The following is a 17,412-nucleotide window of genomic DNA, read 5'->3' as shown; positions in this document are numbered from 1 at the left end:
TTATGCTGAGACTCCAAGACAACAACTTTGAACCCCTCAGAAGCCCTGCTGTTTGAATGATTGAAGTTTCCAAGCTGTGTCTGGGGTCTTAACAGAAGGTTTTATATTTAGACTTGGGTCTGTAGAGTTTTCTGTTAAGGGTCAGGTAGTAAATATACTAGGCTTTGCAGGCCAACAGGTCTCTGATGCAGTGACTACACTCCAGCTTTATAGTAGGAAAGCAACCACAGACAATACATCGGAGAATTGGGGCATGTGGCAGGTGGCAGGCTGTATTCCAGACTATTCGTAGGGTACTGAAGTCTGCACTTCATTACCATTGTGCATGTCATGAAATCATCTTTTTTTCAAACTACAAACACTATTCCCAACTTGCAGTCCATACATAAATAGGCAGCAGCCTGGATTTGGCCCATGGGCCAGTTTGTCAACACTTGCCTTATACCATGTTTTCCAGAGTCTTAGATTTGATCTTTGCTTAGAAGCCATTTCTTAAATTTCATGTTATTTGCCTTCTGGATAATAGTAGTCTTCCTAATCTTCCTAAAAACCATGAGGTATTTTTAAATTTAAAGAATTTTAAAAATTCTTACTTTAGTTTCACTGTCTCAGTTTATATTTTTCTGTAAGCAGCAAGAAGAAGCCAGCAGATAACCTCCAACAGCTTTCTGGACATCTTAGCTAGATCACCCATTCATTAGGTTCATTTTCTACTTTCCACTTTAACAAAAGTGAGTGTTGCTGAATGTTCTATTACTACATATCAAGGATTCCTCTCTCTAGTTTCCAGTAGCATTTACCTCCCATCTCTGCAGGCCCTTGCGTGTAGCCTCCTCACTGCCCATGCTATATCAGGCTTTTGTTAGCATCCTCCTCAGTGACCTTTGAACTTCTGCTCATTGCTTGGGTTCTGCAGCCACTCCCACATTGCAGGTTTTTGTTACAGCCATACCTACTTCTAGGTACCCAAATCTGTCAGTTACGTACTACAGTGTAAGAAATTGCCCCTAAGCTAAACAGCTTGAAACCTCAAATATTAATTAGGCCCCATTTTATCTGGCTCATAAGTCGAAAAGTTTATCGGAGATCCTGCTTCACTGGGCACTTCTGGCTTGGGGGCTCTCAAGAGGGCTGCAGTCTCTGAAGGCTTGAGATCTGCTTGGACAATGAGTCACACCATCACGTCTGCCTCAGTCTGTCAAAAGAGGTCCTTAAGTCTGGCCCACATTCAACGGATGAGGGATATCATTTCCCCATCATAAAGAAAGAAGTATCAAAGGATCTTTGGACCACTTTTAAAACCACCACATGGTTCAATGGAAGTTTTTGTAGAGCTTGGTTTCATAGGAGACATATCTATTTTAAATCCTAGCCAGGTTGGTTTTTTAAATAAAGAATTAGAAGTTTCTCTTTGTGAGAATCTCCTCCAATAAAATGCTCATTTAGGACATTTTATTCACTTACTATTTTATATTTTAGATAATAGAGTTAGGATTTTGGCCTAATACTATTGATGATAAATGGAGTGGATTCTTAATAGGAAAAAGGATTTTAATCTTTTATTAGCTAGAAATTCAATATTGGAAATTGCCATGTAACTTTTTGTTTAAGATCAAAGAGAAAAGCATATTCTTAAATGTAGAGCAGGTTTATGATAATAACAAAAATTTCATTTCAAAACAGACTAGACTTAGCACATTTTTTTTGTATTTTATTTTATTTATTTATTTATTTATTTATTTTGAGAGGCATCTCTCATATTTATTGATCAAATGGTTGTTAACAATAAAATTCTGTATAGGGGAGTCAATGCTCAATGTACAATCATTAATCCACCCCCAGCCTAATTCTTGTCAGTCTCCAATCTGAAGCATAACGAACAAGTTTTTACATGGTGAACAAATTCTTACATAGTGAATAAGTTCTTACATGGTGAACAGTACAAGGGCAGTCATCACAAAAACTTTCAGTTTTGATCATGCATTATGAACTATAAACAATCAGGTCAAATATGAATATTCGTTTGATTTTTATACTTGATTTCTATGTGAATCCCACATTTCTCCCTTTATTAATATTATTATTATTTTTAATAAAATGCTGAAGTGGTAGGTAGATGCAAGATAAAGGTAGAAAACAGTTTAGTGTTGTAAGAGAGCAAATATAGATGATCAGGTATGTGCCTGTAGACTATGTGTTAATCCAAGCTAGACAAGGGCAATAAAACATCCACAGATGCAGAAGATTTCTCTCAAAACAGGGGGGATGAGGTTCTGAGCCTCACCTCTTTTGCTCCCCAATTTCTCACCTGATGGCCCCCATGCGACTGTGCCTTCTTAGGTTGTTCCTCCCTTGAGGAATCTTACCTGTCTCTGGCTAACCAGTCATCTTCCGGGGCCATACAGGGACATGTAAACTTGGTAAGTGAGAGAGAAGCCATATTGTTTGAAAAGGTTAGCTTTTTACTTCTTTGCAGATTTATGCCCTGTGGCTTCTGTGCCCAGCATTTGTCTTGAGGTATCTTTACCACTTGGAGGAATTATGATACTCGGTGAATTTGATATGAGGCACGAATTCTATTTAAGGGTTGTAATTAGGAAGGAAGAAGAAAAGCTATAGAGGTAGCAGACTTAGCACATTTTGAAACTGAATTATGACCAAATCTTTTTTTTTGCAGATGAGGAAACTGGGGCTTGTTGCTGTTAAGTGATTTTCTTACTCAAAGTTAATATCTTAGGTAAAATTTCTGGAACATAGTTCTAGAGGCTAAGATAAGGGAACATAATTCATGTTTAATATTTGGGGCTATTTGACAAGGTTTTGTGTATTAAAAAGCTTATTGGAGATCTGCTTTTATGCATACAGTTTTATTTGTGGATTCTTGGGTGTTTGAAAGGATGGGATTAAAATTCAAGGTGTTTTCCTTCCCTCTTTTCTGGAAATTGTCTAAATGCTGACTGTTTCTTTGTGGCGTACATATTTGTATGTGTTAATGAAGTAAAGCAAAACGAAAGAAGAAAAGAGAGGAAGCTGAGAAGCTACCTGACGTATCTAAAGAAATGTATTATAACATTGCTACGGATTTAAAAGAAATATTCCAACGTGCAAAAGATACTGATGAAAAGGAAGATGGCTTGCCCCAGAATGAGGCCTGTGGCGGAGAGAAAGCCAAAGCAGCCCACAGCCCTGCAGCTCTGGTGACTGGGGCTGAGCGGCCTGGCATGTTCATGTTTTCCTTTTTTGAATCAGACACTAAAGCTGTAAATGAAGGTACTTTTTTTTTCCTATTTCACTGTGGGCAATTTGAACCTACTTGATGGAGTGTATACATTAAGTGTAACGATTTAACATTAGCTGAAGAAATTTCCTTCCAATCAGATAATCAATATGAGATTCAGTATATTTGACCATACACATAATGTGCCTGGATGTGTTTAACACAGCAAGGAACTGTTTTTGAATTTAAAGGAGCAAACCTCTAGCTAGCTGCCATATGAAGGGAAGCACCCCTTCTGAGTACAAAGAGTCATGAAATAGAATTAGTCATATAGTTAAATAGCTTCATGTCTTAAATGCAGTTGGAGAAGCCATGACTTAGGAAAAGCCATTGCTGTGTGGTAGGGGAAGGGAAGGAATATGTAATTGGCTTTATACAAATATGCAGTTGTCACTGTGCCAGTTGTTTTCAAACTTTATATTTGGAGATTTGCCAGACCTACAGAAAAAGAAACAGCTGTGTGTGCAACATTGCATTCCATCTCAGGAGGTTACCTCTGAAGGCCAAAATGGCCGAAAGTTAAAAACACCTGTTCTAGTGTTAAAGATTGGAAGTGCAGCTTTTCTGAAAGCCTGCCCTAAGATGCAGGATATACCTTCACAGGAGAATACGTGCACATTTGAAAGGGATTCTGCTTTAAAGACTGGTAGTTAAAACAAGGTGTCCAGCAGGTACATTAGGGGCACAGCAATCCAGTGAAATTGCTCTAAGACACAATATATCATGTTCTTGCTTACTTTTTTTCCCAGTGTCCATTTGAATGCCATCAGTCCTAAACTGTTGAGTTGGGTTGGCCTGATAATGGATATTGACTGTAGTTCTTTTAGGGGCCAACTTTGAGAAATTGGCCTTGAAATGATTTGGAAATGTAAGGGTATGTTCGTTTTCTCATGAGTAAGTAGGGAAGCCTGGTTTTGCTGCATAGTGTTAACAGTTTAGGCTTCTCATGCTTATACAGTGCCATGCTTATTTTGTTCTTTTAAACCATGTTGCTCATTTATAAAGCTTTAGTTTTTATCTTTTTGTAATATTACGATATTCCTTATCAGATCATCCTAGCAATGCCAAAAAATATAGCTTCTCTCAATATTTAAGAATCTAAAAAGATACTACCTAAATGAATAATTAAGATACTGGAAATTCAGAGATGTGTACATGGTGAAAGTTGTCAAATAAGTATGCTCAGAAATACTTGGTTGTTGAGTTATTATCCTGTCATCTTTCATTGATACAATGATACAGAGACCTATAGAGCTGAGACAGTGAAACCTGTGAAGATTGTCTGGCAAGGAGCTCCTCATTTCCACGATAGCAGTTCAGAAGAGGAAGATGTTACTGAAGAAACAAATGACAGAAAGCCTAGCCCTGGGTAAGCAGTTTGTTTCTGCACAATATATTTAATAATTTGTAAAATCCAAGTTAGACAAGCTTTAGAAACCTTATGGAAGGATCTAAGCTTATTTTCATAAGACCAGTTAATTTTCTTCTCTCAGAACCTTTAGAGAGCTCTCTAGCTATTTTGTGATGGGAGCATATTTCCTTTTCCTTTAAGTTTGGATAGCACTAAGTGGGGGATGAGAGCCTGAAACTGAAGTCCCTGGTCTAGAATGAGGCTGTGTGGCTGGCTGGCCCCATTGGAAACACTGGCAAATGGGTAATAGTAGTCCAGTGAGAGTATCCGCAGCCAGGCAAGGGAAGACAGAGCTTGTACATAAACCAGTCTTCACTACCAAACTTCAGATAGAAGAGCAGAATGTTGAGGATAGAGAAAGTGGAGTCGCTTAAAATCAGGGCAAATAAGCAAACACAAAACAGATTGAGGGAATGTTTATATTTTTAATGTAAGCATTTCCTCTTAAATATGAAAACCAATATCTATGTCTTGGCCTCCATCCTTTTCTCTCTCATTTCAGAGAAATATCATTACCTGAGAAGGAAACCACTAGATTTTTCTTTTTCTCCAAGAATGATGAAAGACTTCATGGTAAGTCCATTTTTCAATTATATACTACAAAACAGGTAATACTATAGCTCTCACCACTGTGCATTCTGATACCATAAAATGCATCCATGCAAGAACTACTTGGCAAAAATTCTGACCCTTTGCAATATCATATGGTTTAGCCCCTTGTAAGACTGATGCAGGTTGACTTGGAAAGTTATGGAGGGCCAGCAGCTGCCACACAATGCCTTCCTGACTCATCCATTATCATCAAGGACTTATTTTGTTCCAGGGAGTTTAAAATCAAGATGTACAAAATTTGTTAAGTCTACAGTACCCTAAAAGTGCATGTGAAAACTGAGGCTTTTGGTGAAAAACTCATTTCTTAAAGCCTAGCACAGAAACCAAGTTATATATTAATGAATGGTATATATATATGAACAGTAAAATCCCAGCAATTGTGCATTTTTGTTTTGAAAATTAGCATAAATTAAGAAAAAAAACATTCTTACCTAGAATTGAAGACCTTGTTAATGCCAACAGTAGATTACTGTCTGTTCTTCTATTATTTTGCTGCCCCTTTATTTTCCCTTAGTAGGTTCTGGCTTATTCTGGAGAGGAGTGGGAAGTAGTATTAGCAGGAATTCTTGGGAAGCCAGAACAAACAACTTGCGCATGGTGAGTAGTTGTATATGTTGTCTTCTAAAATAGATAAGGTGTTATCTTTGTGTTAATAATTTGCCTGGTGTAAAAAAATGGGAATAAGGTATGAAACTTAAGACAAAAAGGTAACAACTGAGAATATGATTTAGATGTTTAGAATTAGTGTTGGAACTGAACTTAGAGGTTAAATTCAACCCACACACATAGTATAGGTGAAGGGACTGACAGGTGGCCCTGCTGAGTGACTGGTCAGTGTTCTAGGCATGCTTACTAAGTAACAGGAAATCATTTTTGAAGGACTGTGAAATACAGTTTTTACTGTAAATATTCAAAGCCAAAGGTTTGGATATTCCCTGTTCATCCCAAGTGAGCACTTCCAAAATTGTTTCCACAACCCTGACACTGAATAACCTAAATTTTACTTTTTAGTTACCGAATGAACACTTTGAAAAAGACTTACATCTCTAACAAACTTTTGATTCTCTAGGATTGTCGGAGGAAACATAAAGATGCCAAAAGGAGAGTGAAACCAAAATAATAAATGGTCAGCATCAGTTTTATACCAAATGTGAACAAGGCTCACCCATGGAAATTTGATGATCTGGAAAATAATGTTAGCTGAGAAAGAAGAATTCAGAGTGAAGGAATATTCAAAATCTGGCTGGTAGATATAATTGTGATTGCTCTTCTGTGGATTTCCTCTGTATTTCTCCCGAAATACTCTTTCAAGAAATTAACCTGAACTTTTTTTTTAATGAAGCACAGGATAGTCCATTGAAACAGTTTTTGTACATAATCTTGTTGCCCTCCATCCTTAATAACTCATGAGCATCTCTGCAAGGTTTACATAAGTCTTTTTAAATATATGATGAATAAAAGCACTTGTGTTTTCCAAATTAGGGTTTGTGTGAATTATAGGCTACTTGAAATATTTGTTTCGGGTTATACCAAAAACACCTGACTCCCATTTTGTCATTTTTGTTTAGGACATTGAACACAAATCAGCCTTGACTTCTGTCCTAATGAATACCTAACTGAAATGCATGATATTCTTCAAACCAACATTAGAGTCTGTGAGGACTAAGAAAGGATGCTAAATACAAAGTTTACCTGTTCTTGGCCTCCGGTAGTTGATAGAAGCAAGCCCATCAATCCCAAAATTCTAGTTAGACCAGAGGCTTGTGAAAAATCCAAGATGCTGAAAGATACATAGTAATAGGGGTCAGGACCCTGAATTTAGATAGGGAAGCAGATTTAATACCTTGTCAAAATCAGCCTGGTTAGGATTCTAGACAGACATGCCTCCTATCAAACTGGGCTCTGTTCAAAATTGTCACATGTAGACAGTTCCTAGGGATTCTTACTGAGCCGCAATGTGTGGCTGGAATTAAGGACTTGAACTCATTTACATCTTGATTGAATATAAAGCCTATGAGGGCTGAGATGTCATCTGGTTTGTTAACCATTATGTCCCCACTGCCTAGAACTGTCTAGTACATAGTGCTTAGTACATACATTTTTCAAAAAATTGTTCCCAGGAACTAGGAGCTGAAGAGTCATTTGGGATTCCTGTTTTCAAGACTTCAGACTTCATAGAGAATGGAATCACCACTCAGGACAAGTCCAAATGTTCACCTTCTCTTAATGCACATGACCTTAATAGCTTTTATTGCCACATAACAAGCCATCCCAGTAATAGTCTTTTGCTCACAAATAAGTAGCTTGGTCAGGACTCAGTGGGGCTGCCCATCTTGAGTCTGTGTTAGTGTCACTGGAGGGCTCAGCTGGGGCTAGAGGATCCTGCTTCTACCATGGCCCTCTCAGTGCCTGTGGGTTTCCCCACAGCGTGGTAACAAGGTTTCAGTAGCGGGTTGCAGATGCTGCTGGTCTCTTACAACCTAGTCCAGAAACTGGCTCAGTCATCTCCACTGTATTCTCAGGTCAAAAATGACACAGTTCACAGACTCAAAGGGAGGGAACAGACCATCTCTCATGGGAGGAATGTCAAAAAATTTGTGGCCATATTTAACTCTGTAACACTCTGTCTCCAAAGCAAATTAAGTGATATCACATGGCCTTGCTCACCCCCAAATCCTGCTCCCCAGATGCAACGACCTTCAACAACTGTATCTGTCTCTATGATACCAAATTCCGTATTTCTACCTAACATGCTTACACTGTAATTTCTTGTTTTTTTTCGGTTTTGTACATTACCTATTGGCTTCCTACTGTGAAAATGGATTTGACTGATTCAAGTAGAGCATTTGACCAGTTTTTCCGGAATCTTTTTTCACTTAACCTTCTTCTAGATGTAGTCTTCCCTTGCCTTCCAACAGCACCATAAAATGTTTCTCAATCCAGTCTTAAATAATACATTTGTCATCCCCATTTTTAAATAGACTTTTTCCCTGGGCACATCTGTCTGAGAGCTGCCCTGCACTGGTCAGGGTTGTCTGGACAGATAATTAAAGTGAACAAGGTGGCAACTTGAGGAATGTGGAAATGTAAAACACAAAGTACTTCTAGTCATAATATGAATATACACAACTACAAAAGACTTAAGTTCAGTGAGATATTATCCCTTTGAGCAAGGGCACGAGACCATTTATGCCAATCCCTGACACGGAGTGTGTTGCTGCACCATAAGTGACTATTGAAGGAATGCTACATAAACTACCAAAATACTCAATTTACTGAAGAAGTACTTTCTACATATTCTTGCATGGCTCCGGATTCCCTTTGGTTTTTAACCAGCAGGTGTGGAAGGTGCCAGGCAGACACGGCGGTGACATAAACATTTAAGAACTACGCAAAGATTAATTTTGCTTTCATTACAGGAAACAGTTGAACAGTAATTTTAAAGCTGGTGACCGGCCATTTCCTTCCTTTTTGTTTTCTCCCTCCATATTGCCGTTTATCGTGATTTCTGAAGTGCAACCCAGAACTCTCCGGGAGGCACAAGAACACAGTAGCGGGGTTTCCCAGGGACGCCACTGACGGCCAGGGCCTCGGGCGCTCCCAAGAAGCGGTTCCGCGGCCTCTGCTTTCCCGGCAGAAGCGAGGTTTCCCGGGTTTGTTGCGCAGATAGCCGCGACGCTGTCACCGGGCCGACTTCGGGACCCACCCGGAGACGGCCCGGCAGGCACAGCGCGCGCCGGAACAGCATCCCGGGCCCAGGGTGAGCAGGCACGGGCGAAGCCGCCTAGCGGGAACGCCCCGGGACCTCCACCGCCGTCCCAACACGCCGCGCTCACTGTCCCGCGGTATAATCGCCGGATTCGCTTTACGCGGGGTGACGTGAGCCGGGTAACAGCCCTGGGCGCCCTCCCACCAGCCCCGCCCCGGAGGCCTCCGGACGAGCGGTGCGTACAGCACTCAGGCCTCTGCGAGCCGCCGTCCCAGCGTTGCAGCCTTCTTCACAGTACGCTCCCAGAGCGCGCACGGCGGGCGTGGCAAGGGCCCCTTGCATCCAATCGGAGCCCGCCTTGTTAATGGGTGTCGAACCGCGCACGCTGATTGGCGGATGCGGACTGGCCCCTCCCTCTGAACCCCGCGCTGTGAGGGCGTTGCATCATCTCCCGACGCCCTGCAGCGGCGTGGACCGGGCTTGTTTCCGAAGCGCGCTGACGCGGAGACCCTTCAGGTAAGCCTCGTCCTGCCCGCGCGGTCTCTTAGGTACCCAGCTCCCATACCTGCCTGCGGCCTCTCAAATACCCGATTTTTTTAAAAGTCAGGGCTGGAGATTAGTTGTGTGCACGTTTATTTCCAAGGAGCAAGACCAGGAGTGGAGCTAAAGAACTCAGAACCGGGTACGAATCTTGGCCTGGCTTTTAGGCCAAGGATTGCAGCCTTCAGAAATCTCTTAGCTTCAGGCTGGGATCCTGAGTCGCCGGGTGGTGTGCGTTTTGATGGGAGGTGGGCAAAATTCCCCGACCCTACCGCGTTTTCGAGGAGGCGGCTTTCGGGACTGCGCCGGCCTAGGGCCCTGCGGTGGGGACAGGGAGCGCCGGAGAACCGGCTGCAGGTTGACCCGTGTGCTGGCTCAGGAGATGCAGCGAAGCATCTCAGGGCGGCTCCGGGAACAGTGGGAGGGGGCACTTAGTCTTCAGCCTTGTGAACGTTTGGGTAAGGTGGGTTTTTTCTAACGCAGGCGTTCAGGTTCTTCAGTGACCTCAGGAGGGAGGAAACCAGAGGCAAAGTAACTGATTTAGGGGAATTCTAATATGATGACATTTTAAAAAGTAAGTACCCGGAAAATTGTGGACACTCCTTGTAAGTGACTAAAGAGTTAAGTATAGAGGGGAAAAAGGCAGCAAAGTGTAGATTGCCCTTTAAATGTTTTTGGAACATGAATGATACAATGGCTGGACAAGGGCAATACAGTGGAATTTGTGGGCAAAAAGTAATGGCGTGATTGAAGCCGTCTGTGATAGCCATGATTTCACCTAACATTCACTTAGCGTGTGTTTATGATCTTTATCTTACAGATGACAGAATTGATACTTAAAGGTTGAGTAACTTTTCCTGTAGCTCACCTTCTGAGTGGTGGTACCAGAACTGTCAGATTCCAAAGCCCCATCCTCTTAGCCATTAACCTGTGCCAGAAGGAGCCCACTTAATGGGATAGATTGGAAAGGCAGGTAGGAGACGTTTCGCTGTCAAAAACTAACGCTGACAAAGGGTGTGTTCAAACAAACGATTTGAGCCTTACCACGTGTAAACACACGCTGGAAATGAGATAGTAGAATGCTTCTGCCAGCCAGCAAGTTTAAGTTGATAGAGAATGTGTGGGGCATGCAATGCAAATAAACCACAGTGTGTAGGAGAGTAACAGACTCAGGATGGGGATACTGGTTCTGAAAAAGAGTTGGTAAAAGCCTCAGAGGAGAGTACATTTAAGCTAAGTACTGCTAGAGTATACAGAGTCTATGGAGTATATCAGGACAGAGGGCCTGATATAGGCAAGCAGTTTTGTTTCTCAGTGTCCCCGAGTGTGATGTAGCTGAAGCTTGAGTTTTAAGAGTAAAGGTCTTAGTAAGAGTAGAAATCTGGGGTAGGATCATGGTGGCCTCCAGTGCCCCACTGAAGAGTATACAGAATTAGAATTCCTTTGGGAGAAAGAAGCCATTGGTTTTTTTTTTTCTTAATACAAAATTGAAATTTTCAGAGCTTCACTAGGTAGGTTAATCAGCAGTGGTTATATATAATATATAGAATATCTAATATTTTTCTCTGTGTTGTTAAAGTTTTCTGATAAAGTTAATATATACTCAAAAAAAAAAACCCAGTAATATGAAGTAACACAAAAATCTGTCCTTTCATGCCTTCCCCTCCTAATCCTACTCCCTGATGGTAGCCATAGTTAAATTTGGTGGGTAGCTTTCTAAATTCAAATGCAAAATTACTAAAACATATATATATGTATATATATCTTTTTAATGTCTTAGTAATTATAATGCACATAGTTATAAATTGTTATAACTGTGACTTGCTCCTTTTGCAGATAGATAGGTAATATGTAAATTTGCTACATTATGATTTTCATTTTTAATGACTGGGTGATGTCGATCTACCATAACTTATTTCAGTCACCTAATCATTGATACTTAAGATCTTTTCAGATATATATCAATAGGAACAATGCTTCAGTTAATGTATATATTTTATACATTTCTGTAAGTATATCTTTGGGGTATATGGTAACAAGATATAACTAACTGAGACAAGATTGGAAGATAGACCCATCTATGGGGTTAAAGTTGACTTAATGTAACATACTATGAAGAACTGAGATAAGAGGTAACATAAAAATAGAGGTCAGATCTGCATGACTTTGGTGATCGTTTGATATGGAGATCATCTGGGGCTGGTATTCAGAGTGACTCAGGATTTCCAGGTAATGGGAAGGAGTAGTGGAACTCCTGGTACAGCAGAATTAAAAATGGTAGCAGATATGGCATGGAAGATTGTGAGGTTTATTTTAGACAAAAAAATTTTTTTGTATGCATTTCCTAGATCTGTTGAGGTAAATACAGGGTTAAGGAGGGTATCTAGAAATTGCTGAACAGGAATTTGAGGCTAAAGAAATCTGAAGGAGTCGTGGAATAAGAAAGAGTGGTGGGCTTGGATTATAGTAAAAGCAAAGAAGAGGAGATTGCTTCTTGAGCATAGCTTGATGAGGTTAATCTCCCTCCACTTCTATGGGTGCCCTTCCCACCACCACCAGGTGATTTCTCCATGCCCTGTGGTTACTGGATGCTGTTGTGCAGGTACAGCTCTCCAGTGGATGTAAGGGGCCAGAGCAAATCCTGTGATTTATGCTTGGGGCTGTTTCTCCTCAGCAGCTGCCATAGCCCGGTCTCTGATACATAACTTCTCTGAAATAATTAATGCCATTACACTGGGTATTTGTATTTGACATAATAATGCATTGATTCTTAATATTTTGGGGAATAGAAAAATTCAGAAAATTTTATGAATGTTGTGTAGCATAACATTCCTCACCATCCTCACAGAAAGCTTGAATCTCATTTTCTTAAAAAAAAAAAATTAAAGATAGTACTCCTGAATAATGGTCAGAATAGTTCCAGAGTAATGACTCAAACTTTTATGTGCATGCTGATCCCCAGGAATCTTGTTAAAATGCAGATTCTAACTCCTCACTCCTAGGAAATCAGAATCCCTGGATGTGTGTACTCCAATCACCTCCCATAGGTGCTGGCAATCACAAGGCCAGCCGTGATGTATGTGAGAAGTGACAAATGTGTTTATATCTAAAGATCTATGAGTCTTCATATATAATCCCTTAAGTTTCAGTTGGCCTCTAAGAAGGTAATGATGTAATCAATAGGTCCCTCTAATAAAGCAGTAAATGCACAGATGTACACCTCTTTCTATCCTTGAGAGGATGGAAATTGAAACAAACTGAAGATCTGAAATGCCTTCCAACTCCTGTTTAGTACTATTTTAATGACACACTCTAATCAGAAATGGATAATTGACTTAATTAAATGGCTCACCTATTTGTTTCTTATTGTTTTCCTATATAAAACTCAAAAGCACTCTCACATCTCAAATGAAAGAAAAGGAGACACGCTGCTTTGTCACAGAGTTAAAAATTTTTTTGATGGCGTGGGTCAAGTATTGTGCTTAGGCTTTGATGCTTTCAGAATTGGTTGAGCTATGTAAGCCTCTTTGCTTCTATAGTCACTTATCCCAGACTGTTAACAGTTCTTGAGTTACTAAGGTTTTGTGTCTTCTCTGTTGTTTTCTCATTATTAGCAGTTCTGCCCCTTCTAATCTGATCTTGGCTTGGAAATCTGGGCACCAACCTTATTAGTAAGAATGAATAGGCTTTGGGAGGAATGGGCTTGAGGATACTCACTGGTTAGTTAAGCCCCAGGTGGATAAGTGTTTCTGCTGGAGATTAGAAGCAAAACTAATAAAAAGACACTAAGATTTCTCTCATTAGTGACTAAATCAGAGAGGTACACAGTTTGCATTCAAGTCATGAATAAGCAATAAAAGGGATAAATGAAAGATTGGAATGAGCTCAGAAGTATTTGAATGTGAGATTCTCATCTATTTGGCTTTAAAATTTTTTTAGGTTTTATTTTACTCAAATGGATGAGGTTATTTCAGCAGAAGCGCTTTCTATCCTATGAATATGGGTAAGAATTCTTACCTACTTTGAAGTTTATTTTTTCAGATTATTAATGAATTTTTAGTATATTTCCAAGATTTTCTTCTTAATTTTTTTTATTTTGGTATCACTCTACAATTACATGAGGAACGTTATGTTTACTAGACTCCCCCCATCACCAAGTCCCCTCCACATACCCCATTACAGTCTCTGTCCATCAGCATAGTAAGATGCTGTAGAGTCACTACTTGTCTTACTTCTTTATTTTTAGAAACATATTGTCTACAATTACTAAGTGTTATACTGTAGTTGAAAACTTAAATGAAAAGTGTATTTTGGACACAATTTGTGCAGTAATTTCAAAAGTACTATGTATTCCTGCTTCACACTATATACAAAAATAACTTGAAATGGATCAGCAACCTAATTATAATACTAAAATTTCACAACCTTGTTTTGGATTCTGGTTTCCTAGATACAACACTAAAAGCTCCAGTAATAACAACAAAATAGATAAACTGGACTTCACTAAAATAAAAAATAATTGTGCTTCAGAGAATACCTTGAAGAAAATAAAAACAACCCACAGAACAGGAAAAAAATTTTATGAATCATGTAACTGATAAGGGACTTATATTTAGAATATATAAAGAATTCTTACAACTCAGCAATAAAGTGACAACCCAGTTAAACAGTGGGCAAAGGATGAACAGACATTTCTCCGAAGAAGATACAGAAATGATCAATAAGCACATGAAAAGGTGTTCCACATTACTAATCCTTAGGGGAATGCAAATCAAAGCCACAATGAGATACCACTTAATGCCCTCTAGGACTTCCTGTAATCCAAAAATAGACAATAAAGAGTGAGCATAGAGAAATGAATCCTTACTCTCTGCTGGGAGAATGAAATGATGCAGCAGCTTTGGGACATTTTGGCAGTTTCTCAAAAAATTAAACAAAATTAAATGACCCAGCAGTTCCACTCCTAGGTATATACCCAAATGAAGCATATGTTCACACAAATGTTTATACATGAATGTTCATAGCAGCATTGTTCATAATAGCCAAAAAGTGGAAACAGCTGTAATGTCCATGAATTGATCAATGGATAAACAAAATGTGACATATCCATGGGATAAAATATTTAGCCATAAAAAGTAACAAGGTATGAATACATGTTACAACATGAATGAACTCTGAAAACATTCTTAGTAAAAGAGCCAGACATATACGTAATTCCATTTGCACAAAGTGTCCAGAATAGAAAAATCTGTATAGAGGCAGGAAGCAGATTAGTGATTACTGAGGAGCTGGGGAAGGACGGAATGAGGAGTGACTGCTAAGTATACAGGATTTTGAAGGCAGGGGAGGGAGCAGTGATTAAAAATTTCTGTAACTAGAAAGGGACGATGGTTGTACAATCTTGTGAATATGCTATGAACACTGAATTGTGTATTTTTAAATGGTGAACTTTGTTGTATGTGAACTTGACCTCAAAAAAACTAATTTTCGTAAAGTACCATTATCAAGGATTATGATATATACACTGATTTTTATGTGTGGTACTCTGTTATTCCTAGACTTCTCTTTTTCAGAATAATAAATTTGATTTCTCTTGCAGCAACAAAATGGCTCAGCAAGTTCGAGAAAACATCAATTTTCCTGCTGAAGAAGAGAAAATCTTGCAGTTCTGGTCCAAATTTAATTGCTTTCAGGAATGCTTAAAACAATCAAAACATAGGCCAAAGTATGTGCATTTCTTTGATAAAGGTAGCCCTTAAGAAAAGTCATTTCTTGACTGAGTTGCATTAAGGCAGAAACTCAGTTCATCCTTGTAGCACCAGAGTGTTTAACTGTATTGTGAACACTCTTAGTAATAGATACCCATTGAATGAATGAGTCCTTAATTATTAAGGTAGATTCAGTTTCTTTCATAAGTCTGATGAATAGAGTTTATGTATCACCCACTTCCTTTCCACTTTTCTGTCACTGCCGTCATTTAAGTACTTAAACTAGTCATAGCCTCCTGTTGGAATACTTCCTCCCTTTAGTCTGTCCACCTGAAAATCGGTCTTTTCTTTAATTACTGTTTTCATCATGTGTCTCCTATGCTCAGAAACTACTTTAGATAGGTGGTGGTGTTGCCCTGTCTGATGAGATGACTCAGGGTCAGGCTGAATACCTTGCCTTATGTCATGGAATAAATGAAGACTGGATGGTCCATTGAAGGGCTTTCCAGTTCTGTTGTAATTAATTTTTAAAGGTAGGGTCTCCTATAAATATCTGATCAGTTATGTCTGAATTTCTCGGTCTTGCTGCTTTTATTCTCCCTGAAGACTATGCTGTGGTAGGAGCTATCTATAGAAAAATATTGTCCTAAATTTTTGCTATCCATTTTGAAGTAACTTAACATATTTTTTAAATTTCTGTTAGATTTACCTTCTATGATGGGCCTCCTTTTGCTACTGGACTGCCTCACTATGGACATATACTCGCAGGGACAATTAAAGATATAGTAACAAGATATGCTCACCAGAGTGGGTTTCATGTTGACAGAAGATTTGGATGGGATTGTCATGGCTTACCAGTGGTATGTTTCAGTTACCAACCTTATAATGTTACGATTTTTTTAATAAGCATTAGATTTCACCATGTAACACATTAAAGTATGGTGAGTTTTTACTATAATCAGACTTTTTCTTCGTTTCTGTAATACTATTTATAATTCATTTTCTCTGTAAACTTTTTGGGAACTGCTTTTTAAGTCTACTTTATTTTCTGGAGTTACTGAGTTCCATTTGTTTCAGAGGGCAGGGATGTTAACAATCTTACTGCAAATTTTCAGGAATATGAAATTGATAAGACACTGGGAATCCGAGGACCAGAGGATGTAGCCAAAATGGGGATTGCGGAGTATAACAATCAGTGCCGAGCAATTGTAATGAGATATTCTTTTGAGTGGAAGGTATGTGGGGTTATTTTCATTAGAATTAACAAAAAAAACTTTTAATGGGAGTTGAAGTGGTTACTGTCCTTTGTGCTTTTTATGAGATGTGCCTAAAAGTATGGCTATCCATGTGACATTGTGACATAAGAGGATTTGACCATTCTCTTTAAAGAAGTGTTTAGCTTCCACCTCCAACCCTATTACTCAGACTGTTAGCTTACACTAAACCCCCTCTGTATTCTGATTTCTGTGTGCTTAGTTGGTCTTTCATATTTAATCTCCTGTCTACTCATAATAGATGCCAGGAATAAGGCTGTCCCACCAAACAGAGTACCTTGAATGTTTCAATAAAAAAATTCAGATGTTTAGAATAATCTAAATTTGGGCCTATTGTTGCTGTATTAATTTAACCTCCATCTGATAACTTTGAGTAACTGTCAAGTGCTAGCAGAGCCCCTGCCCTCTCTTACGGGTTTAGGAACAAAGGTCCTCAACTCCCTCTTTCTTCTCTGGCCCTCAGATTAGTATGTCTGCCCAACTTAAAAATGTGTCTGGTTTTTTGCTTTTTTTTCCCTATCTTCACCATTTGTTTTATCACTTTGACTTCTCAAACTTGCTGTCTTCAGAATTCTCTGTTGTGCCAGTGGTTTTAGTCTTCCAGGCTTCAAACATTAATCCTCATGATCAAACTAAGTGCCAAATCCTATCAAGTCTTTTTTCTTTGTACAGCATATCTAGTGATTTTATTCCTGTAGCCTCTCACCCAATAATGCCTTCGTTTCTATAATAATTTCCCAATTGGTCTCTTACTCCTATTTGTTCCACTCAACCTGCAAGTCATCTTCCCCTGAAGACTGTGTTCATTGTGCCCTTGCCTGCTGAAAAGTTTAAGCAGCTCCTTTTTATTGGTGAATAAAATCTGAGTTTGTCCAACTGAT

The 17,412-nt window shown here is 39.2% G+C and overlaps 2 protein-coding genes, 1 long non-coding RNA gene and 1 other non-coding gene across 13 annotated transcripts in view; 3 read left to right on the top strand and 1 right to left on the bottom strand.

The window, feature by feature from the left end:
• The window catches only part of NOL8 (nucleolar protein 8), a 33,261-nt gene extending 26,483 nt beyond the window's left edge, over positions 1-6,778 (top strand). For 5 of the 7 annotated variants that reach the window (XM_073228878.1, XM_073228875.1, XM_073228877.1 and 2 more), the window contains 5 exons: positions 2,999-3,270; positions 4,520-4,646; positions 5,191-5,261; positions 5,815-5,897; positions 6,370-6,778. In XM_073228878.1, coding sequence (XP_073084979.1) covers positions 2,999-3,270; positions 4,520-4,646; positions 5,191-5,261; positions 5,815-5,897; positions 6,370-6,420 — 604 coding nt within the window. In that variant the 3' untranslated portion in view covers positions 6,421-6,778. The remainder of the gene's footprint in view (positions 1-2,998; positions 3,271-4,519; positions 4,647-5,190; positions 5,262-5,814; positions 5,898-6,369) is intronic. The other 2 variants (XM_073228879.1, XM_073228876.1) reach the window with 1 other exon arrangement.
• LOC118967081 (uncharacterized) lies at positions 5,789-9,361 on the bottom strand. The gene is made up of 3 exons (XR_005053881.2): positions 9,007-9,361; positions 6,993-7,080; positions 5,789-5,921 (listed from the first exon to the last, which is right to left on the bottom strand). It is a non-coding gene; the product is annotated as an uncharacterized lncRNA (long non-coding RNA).
• A 15-nt stretch (positions 9,362-9,376) lies between these two features.
• The window catches only part of IARS1 (isoleucyl-tRNA synthetase 1), a 113,240-nt gene continuing 105,204 nt past the window's right edge, over positions 9,377-17,412 (top strand). Inside the window, exons 1-6 of one of the 4 annotated variants that reach the window (XM_073228870.1) lie at positions 9,393-9,525; positions 10,033-10,123; positions 13,489-13,552; positions 15,149-15,274; positions 15,961-16,117; positions 16,373-16,492. In XM_073228870.1, coding sequence (XP_073084971.1) covers positions 13,509-13,552; positions 15,149-15,274; positions 15,961-16,117; positions 16,373-16,492 — 447 coding nt within the window. In that variant the 5' untranslated portion in view covers positions 9,393-9,525; positions 10,033-10,123; positions 13,489-13,508. Of the gene's footprint in view, positions 9,526-10,032; positions 10,124-10,369; positions 10,523-13,488; positions 13,553-15,148; positions 15,275-15,960; positions 16,118-16,372; positions 16,493-17,412 lie in introns of all 4 variants that reach the window. The other 3 variants (XM_073228872.1, XM_073228871.1, XM_017665526.3) reach the window with 3 other exon arrangements.
• On the top strand, positions 12,122-12,254 carry LOC118967094 (small nucleolar RNA SNORA84). Its single transcript, XR_005053899.1, has one exon. It is a non-coding gene; the product is annotated as a small nucleolar RNA SNORA84 (small nucleolar RNA).

Source organism: Manis javanica, chromosome 2 (assembly GCF_040802235.1).
Source record: "Manis javanica isolate MJ-LG chromosome 2, MJ_LKY, whole genome shotgun sequence".
NCBI classification, from domain to species: domain Eukaryota; kingdom Metazoa; phylum Chordata; class Mammalia; order Pholidota; family Manidae; genus Manis; species Manis javanica.
The sequence above is the reverse complement of the archived record's forward strand: the minus strand, read 5'-3'. Positions and strand labels throughout refer to the sequence as shown.